The sequence below is a fragment of the Phalaenopsis equestris genome, unplaced genomic scaffold (genome assembly GCF_001263595.1).
Source record: "Phalaenopsis equestris unplaced genomic scaffold, ASM126359v1 Scaffold000374, whole genome shotgun sequence".
Lineage (NCBI taxonomy): Eukaryota > Viridiplantae > Streptophyta > Magnoliopsida > Asparagales > Orchidaceae > Phalaenopsis > Phalaenopsis equestris.
In genome coordinates, this window is record NW_018164816.1 from 161,952 (window position 1) to 170,150 (window position 8,199).

The 8,199-nt window shown below is 33.9% G+C and overlaps 1 protein-coding gene across 2 annotated transcripts in view; it reads right to left on the minus strand.

Annotated features, from left to right (window-relative positions):
• The window catches only part of LOC110026502 (zinc finger CCCH domain-containing protein 19-like), a 101,840-nt gene extending 94,832 nt beyond the window's left edge, over positions 1-7,008 (minus strand). For both annotated transcript variants that reach the window (XR_002294211.1, XM_020727459.1), the window contains exons 1-3: positions 6,206-7,008; positions 6,046-6,125; positions 5,275-5,462 (exon numbers count right to left, since the gene is read on the minus strand). Coding sequence is in view for 1 of the 2 variants with exons in the window: in XM_020727459.1 (XP_020583118.1) it covers positions 5,275-5,462; positions 6,046-6,125; positions 6,206-6,750 (813 nt within the window). In the remaining variant the exon portion in view is untranslated. The remainder of the gene's footprint in view (positions 1-5,274; positions 5,463-6,045; positions 6,126-6,205) is intronic.
• Positions 7,009-8,199: the final 1,191 nt, after the last annotated feature.

Below are 8,199 nucleotides of genomic sequence, written 5' to 3' on the forward strand. Positions count from 1 at the left end.
ATGATTACATCCTCATAACTCAATAAGCTCCAAGAAGATTAGTTGATTAGAGTTCTGAGGACGTTCAGGAGAGCTTTTAGTTGGACTTTAGTTGATATTAAGGGAATTAATTCTTTACTTTGCATGCATAGAATCCTTATGAAAGAGGACCACAAACCCAAGCTGACTCTCAAAGAAGACCCAACCCATTGAAGAAGGAAATAGTTAAAAAGGAAATAGTTAAGTGGCTCGATGCGGACATTATTAACCCCATCTCAGATAGTGTGAGTTAGTCCAATCCATTGTGTAGCCAAAAAGGAAGGGGTGACTGTTGTGGAGAATGAACAAAATAAATTGAAACCTACTAGAGATATCACTGAGTGGCATATTTGTACTGACTATAGAAAATAAAAAGTTGCACTAGAAAAGACCACATCTCTCTTCCCATTTTAATCAAATGTTAGATAAGCTAGTTGGTCACCCACTTTTCTATTTATTATATGGATATTTGGGGTGCCATCAAAACATGATAGCTACAGAGGATCAATACAAGACTACTCTCAAAAGTCTTTACAAGGCTTTCGCTTTAGAAGAATACCTTTCAGACCGTGCAATACGCCTGCCACATTTAAAACTGCTAGATGTCCATTTTTTGTGATATGATTAAGAAGGTAACAAGGTATTTATGGATGACTTTTTGTTTTAACTCTTAATAGAGAGTTTAGACCCCCATATCATTGCATTCATTCCTTCTTATTCATGCTCTAAATACCAAAAAAAAAAAAACTCCTCTGCCTCGCCTTTTTGTTTTTCCCTTTTTGTATTTGAGTAGCCTTTCTGGTTGAGCTCAAGACCGAGAGATTCAAGAGCCCCTCGTCCGAAAGTGGCAGCACTAAAGCCTAAGAGATTCAAGGGGTTCTTGTTTTTAAAAGTTTGTTGCTTTGAAATCAGAAGTATGAAGTGTTGCAACCATGAAATACGAGTTTCAATTTTTTCAGAATTAGAGTTTCATCTCTAGCACATGTAACAAAGGGAGGAGAAAGTTGTTGTAGGCCTCATTAAAATAAAATCGAATAACAAATATGAAGCTTGGCAGCAGGTTCTTACAACGAAACAAAAGGTTCTAGTTGTTGTGGCTGATCCAAAAGGACCAGAAACATCTCTAGACGGTTGTTCAGATCGTATCTTATTGTAAACTATGGATAGGTAGAATCAGCTTTCTTTTCTAAAAAAAATTTCACCCCTGTTGTAGAAATTCTACTATAACGGCGAAAGTTTATCTTAAGAGAAAAAATATTGCTTTGAAATGTGAACCTCAAGTTGAATTAGATGCAAAAAAGGATAATAAAGGCTACATACATAAGAAATATAGTTTTTAAAAGTCAAATTATCATAGAAAGCGCCTAATAGATCAATTTGCTCAAAATCATTAGGATGTGCAACCATGTGAAAAAGTGTCTTATAAAGCTAAATGAAAGATATTAAAAAATATAAATATCTTTACAACAACAAAGAATCAGCGCGAAAATATGAATAAAATGATTAAGAGAATATTATATTTTTGTTGGCTCAATTCTAATCCTACAATTGATCCTACTAGCAGTAGTGATAGTATCTTTGTTTCACTAGAGAAACTCAAGGTCCTGTGGAGTAATTCTTTTTGAAGATTTGAATCCAAATTTTAACAATTAAAATCAAAGTATCCCACCAGCATCCCCTAAATAACATAAGAATCAAGTTTTATGGATATTAAAAGTTTTTTTTATGAGCATGGGATTCCTTTAAATGGTAAGAATCCATTCTTCTTCATCATGGAATGCTCCATTGCAGACTATGGTCGAGTACTAAGACTTCCAAACATGAATGAGCTTCAAACATGACTATTGAAGGACGAAGTCAATAGGATTACCAAGATAGTTCAAGAAATAAAAAGCATATTGGCACAAACATAAGTTTCAATATTATCAAATGGTTGGCAAGGCAATTAGAGGTCAAAACTTAATCAAATTCCCTGTCAACAATTCTAATAGAATGGAATTCTTTAAAATGTGCTTACGCGTCTAAGTTTAATAAAGATGCACAATGGTTATTAACAATGCTTGATGTTATTGCGAGGGATATTTAGGAACATCTTGTTATTTAAGAGGTAATAGATAATAAAAATGCATATAAGGTAATGTAGAGAAGAAAACATCCAATTTGGACTCCTTGTGCAACCCAATGTCACGGTTTGATGCTAAAAAAGCTTGGATTTGCCACAACACATAAATTATTTGATTAAAGCAAAAATAGTAAGCAATTTCATCTGCAATTATAATTGGATAATAAGTTTCATGAGACATTTTACCAATACAAACCTTATATTGGCCATTGTAAGAATTGTTGCTACATATTTGACTTGACAAGGCTTTCATGGAGAGAGGAATAAATTAGAAACAATGTTTAATTTTCATTAATGTAATAACAGAGCAACAACAACAACAGCAACAACGTCTTTATCCCACTAAGTGGGTTAAGATACATGAATCTTTGTTCTCCATTGCGCCCTATTGAGTATTATATTTTCATTTAATTCTAGTAAATTAAAATCATTTTTCATACAACATGCCCATTTTTAGGTCTACCACTACCTCTCTTGACATAAATCGAGTCTAAAACTTCTACTCTCCTAACAGGATCATCAAATGGTCAACATATAATGTGAACAAATCATCTACGAGTAAGACGACTCTGACTCTCTTTAATCTTGTCTGCCACTAGAGTTACACCAACCCTTTCATGGATATATTCGTTTCGCTTTTTTGACTCTCAATGTAAAGTCACTCATCCACCTAAGCATTCTCATCTAAGCAACACTTAACTTAGTTTTATGCTTATCTTATAAAAGCAAACATTCTGCGCCATAAAGCATTGCAGATCTCACCGCCATCTTATAATTTTTTTCTTTAAGTCTAAGCAGTACTTTTCTATCACACAAAAGGCTTGATGCATTCCTCAACTTCAACCATTCAACTTGAATTCTATTAATAACATCCTCGTCTATATCACCATCACTTTGAACAAAAGACACGAGATCTCAAAAATATTCACTCATTTTAATGATTTGACACCCATTGTTACAACTTTGTCACTAAATCTACTACTGCTAAAATTATATTCCATGTGTTCGGTTTTAGATTTACTCAAATGAAGTTCTTTAGACTCTAAATTAGAACTCAATAATTCGTGTTTTTCCTGAACTATTTATCTAGTCTTATCCACAATATCATTAGTGAAAGCATGCACCGAGGTACATCATCCTGTAAATGTCCAATAAAAGCGTCGATAGCTAAAGCAAAAAAATATGTGCTTAAAATCGATCCCTGATGTAATTCAACTGAAATAGAAAAATACTTGATCAATCCTCCTTCTGTTCAAACACAAATAACAACTCTAGTATACAATATCATTAAGGACTTAAATAAATGTCATATCAACACCTTTCTTTTCTAGAACTTTCCAAAGAACTTCTCTTGGAACCTTATCTTAAGCTTTTTCTAAATCAATAAAATCATATGTACATCCTCCTTACTTTCTCTGTACTTCTCCATCAAATCTCTCAATAAATGTATAGCTTCTATAGTAGACTTGCCCAGAATAAATCCAAACTGATTATGAAAAATCTTTGTATCACGTCGTAACCTATGTTTAATTAGGGTCTGTTTGGGGCAGCTGCAACTTATTGAATAATCTGCTGATAAGCTACGTGTGATGGTTATTACAATTTTTTTTTTTTTTTTGGAAAAATCAGACCGTTGCCAATAAGCTGCCACTGCGGTGTGAAAACGTTGTTTTCTGCGTTTTGAAAACGCATAAGCTGTCAAAACGCAGTTTACCCAAACAAGTCAGGTGCGTTTTCAAAACGTCACTGCACCAAATAAGCTGCCCCAAACGGGCCCTTAGTCTCTCCCTTAGTTTTAGTGTATGAATGAAATGATAGTACATGTGCCAAAAATTATGAAGAGAAATAAGTGAAAAATAAAAAATTAATAATAAAATACACGCCTCAAATAAATTTTATGTAAACATTGATGATGGTCATTTAACTCTTGAAAATTTGCGATCAAATGATGAAAAGATTATAATGAAAAATAAAATGAAGATTGTATTGTTGGATTATATGATAATGAAGATATTGATATTTATATTCTAAAATAAAAGAAGATAGTAGTATATTCATCATAAAATATGTAATAAATTGAAATTTAATGCTTCCTTTTATGAGGGTATTTATCATAATAATCTTAATGCATGAACAAAGAAAGAAATATTGTTGGATGAGAAAGAAAATTAATGAGATGGCTCGCATGAGAGTGATGGGAATGACAATATAGTTATTAAAAATCATGAAATTTCTTTAAATGATCTTAGTTGTGATAATGTTAATGAAGTTAATTTTAAGATCAAAAAAATCTTAACATAGGGCATTACAAGATTTCTTTAGAATTTAATTATGTATTAGATTACTAATTTTTATGTTCTCTGAACTCTAGATTTTTATTCTTTTTTTTTTTTACTTTGTGTGTTTTCTTGTTTTTCTTTTATAATTTAAGGTTATATTTCTTATAAGGTTTGTGTATTTTTCTAATTTTTCAAAATTTTATGACTTTTTTGTGTTTTCATTCAAATCTGCGTACTTGAATTGATTCAAAATCTATGTTTCTATTCAGTTAATGAAATTGCCTCAATTGCCAATATTTGTCTTTTAAACATTGCCTTTTTAATAAGAATGATGGTGTAAAAGGATGATTGTAATGAGCACTACTAGTGAACTTATGCTATAGCAAGTGCTGATATGATATAAACAACTGGTTCAGATGAATCAAAACAATTAATCTGTATAACCTCAATTAAAGTAGCAATAATAATTGAGGTAAAATTCTCTTTTTTTTCAAAAATGATTCCTTTGACATTTTGACCTTTTCATGAAAAAATATTAAGTATAATAGCCCCCACAAACTGCCATAATCCAATAAAGGCATGCAAAGTACACTAGTTGTGTCTGAGTTCTAATTTTCATTTCTTCCACAGAATTCCTCTTTTTCAACCATTGAAGTTAAATGATTCCCTATCATTATAGAATACTAATGTGCATGTTATTCTTTGACTTGAAACATATTATTACTTTCAGCAAAGTTCATTTCTAGAAAAAAAAATAGAAGAAATAAAAACCCCAATTAAACAGTAATAATATCAGTTGAGAGCACATGTATTAAAAATGAGAGTAAATCTGAAAGCACTGGATCAAAGGCAAACCTTCTCAAAAGCAAGCTTGTTTTGCTCTATCAGTGTAACAGTATTATGGCAACTCTGACAAAATCCACAATTTCCTCTTACACAAACGTATTTACTTTCATCAATGACGCATTCTTTGCAATAAGATGTTGTGCACGTGTAGCACATATAGTGAGCAGCTTTCTGACAGGTGCTGCATATATGACAACCTGTTATACAAAGACAAAATACATCAATATTCAGGAAAAGCATTCAAACAAAAAGGTCGTTGCAGTTTAAAAGAATAAAAACAACAAGAAAGAGTAGCATTATCAAGTTGGCATATCTTGAACTAAGGATTTTCCAGATATCAAACGACCAAAAATTACCATAGGAATCAAATTTTGACTAAAGAGGACAATTGGGGTAATTTTGGAGGCCACAAAAAACTGGATTTTGTTCTTGGATGGGGAGGAAAGAACTCAAAGATGCTTACAAACGTTATTAGAAGAAAACTTACGAACTCAAATATCCTACTATTAGATATCAATAAAAGGATAACAAAACCTACTTATAACAAAACTTTGACTACCACATTCCAGATTTCTGAATAAAATAGTTTTATTTATTTTCATACATTCGATTAACAGACAATCTACTTGAAATTATCCAAGCAAATTATCCTTCAGAAGCAATCAAGTCCCTATTTCCAACTTCGTGAAGACCTATCTATCCAGATGAATAAAAAAAGAGAAAAGCAATGCAAATGCTGAATTAGGAAGGGGAGTAAAGAAAAGGGAATTAGAACAGTACCGCAGTTCCATTTTCCCTTTGAACGAAAGAATGCATCGTCCCGATTCACACAAGTAGCATGATAAGCTTTATAACACCCCCTGCCGCAAAACTAACACATCAAAACAAGCATTAAACAAAAAATACCCAATAAGATCACGCAGAACAAAACCAAAAAAACCTCCTGTTACAAGCCACGATATTCGGATTCCTCCGATCGAAGCAAACAAAGCAGACATCCTCCCGCTCCTTCTTCCTCACCAGTGGTGCAGCCTTCGCTTCAGGATTCTTACGCGGCCTTCCTCGCTTCCGCTTTACAGGGCCACTGTCTACCACTTCCACCGTCATCGTGGAGTTTTCATCAATCGCGATACCGCCGGTATCACCCGTTTCTGCCATCGCGGCCACCACGCTATCATCTACAGCATGCATCGCCTCAAAATCTAAAGCCATACTGGCGGAAACCTCTTCAATTGATACGACTTCACCCGCGGGTTCAGAAACTGGAGCTACATCACAGGAAGAGGAGGAGAGAGGCGGGTCGGCCGTATTGGGAGATCCCCGCAGAGACTCGCCGAACTCGGCGTCCTCGAAATGAATAGAAAGTTCTGCCAGAGTTTCCGGTGTCTCGTCCTCGTTAAGAGCTGGCATCTCGTGGCCGGGCTGACTGACGTGAGGGTGAAAGTCGGCGGCGCCAAAGTCGAGCGCCGCATCGTTTTGGTCCATGAAGTATGATTAGGGTTTTGTAAAACCTGGTGCGCTTGAGAGTGATGAAGACGAGGGATTGGGCTGGGGCTCGGCTGGTTGAGCAGGAGAGAGAGGGAGCGCGAGAGTGGCGAAGGAAGGGGACGACGGGTGCGAAAGAGGTTGGAATTTTTCGATTTTCCGCCGTTTTTATTTTTTAATTTTTATTTTTATTTTTTCAAGTCTTGGCAAAATGGTCGCGTGCACGGGAGGAAGGGGGCGGATTACGGTGGGAGAAAATTTTGTAGGACCGACACGGATCATTTTTCTTTTCTTTTCTTGACAAAAGAAATGCAATATTTTTTAGGTGCCAAAAATGCTTGTTTGATTTGGTTCTAAACTTCATGTTAGAAACTGTTAAAAATCTAGAGTTTCATGGTGCTCTCATTCTCTGAGATTTATTTCTCATTTCTTGTCCTCTCTTTGTTATTTTTTTTCTTTCTTAGTTTTAGTTTTTGTCATTTTTCTTGAAGTGACGAGCGTCCTCTCTAGTCTTCTTAGAGCTTTGCCCTTTTTTTCCTTCTCTTCGCTCTTCTTTAAATATGTCTCTTCTTGGTCAAATTCCCTCTGGAAAGGGTTTTTAACATTAACCATTTTTAATGCTTCTAACTTGTCTTTGTTTTGTATTTGTTGATGATTAAATATCCTTTTTGGATCAAGAAGTTGAAGAAGAATCAATGCCTTGGAGTCTTGCTCTAGTTGGATATGAAGATGCCTTTTTATGGTACTCTTCTACAATTTTTAAAGAAAATGTAGAAGTTCAAAGATATTGTGGATCTCCTTTCTCTTTCTGAAGGATTTCTTTTCATTTTAGATTCTATTGTAGTGAAAATCTTGAAATTGACTTGATGGGCGGACCTTTTTCCATATATGTATACCATTTTTTATTTAGAGAATGGAGACATTATTTTAAATAAGTTAAGGAGGATTTTAGAGACGTGTTTACATGTATTAAATTTCCTAATTTAATTTATGATGTTGGTGGGTGTGTAAAATTTCGAAAGTAGCTAGCAGGATTGGTATCCCTCTTGTCTTTGATCCTCTCATGACAAATGGATCTAGGTTAAACTTTGCTAGAGTTAACATTTAAATTTACACAAATTACATTCTTTCGGATTCTATTAAACTATTTGTTAAAAGTTAAAGCATAGTCCAACATGTTCTTTAGGAGTGAAAACCTAATTTGTGTAAGGTTTACTCTTCTTTTGCTCTTTACTCTTTTGTTTGTTCTAGATCTCTTAATTTTCAAACTTGGATTGTTAGTTTTGTTGTTCGTGGCAGGAGTATAAGTAGAAATATAAGTGTTTTTTTACACAAAAAAAAAACAAACAAACGAACAAAACAAAAAGATAACTTAAATACCTTCTCTCACCCTCTTATTAATTTATGTTTTTTTTATTTATTTTGGCTCCTGATTTAAATAACTTGGCA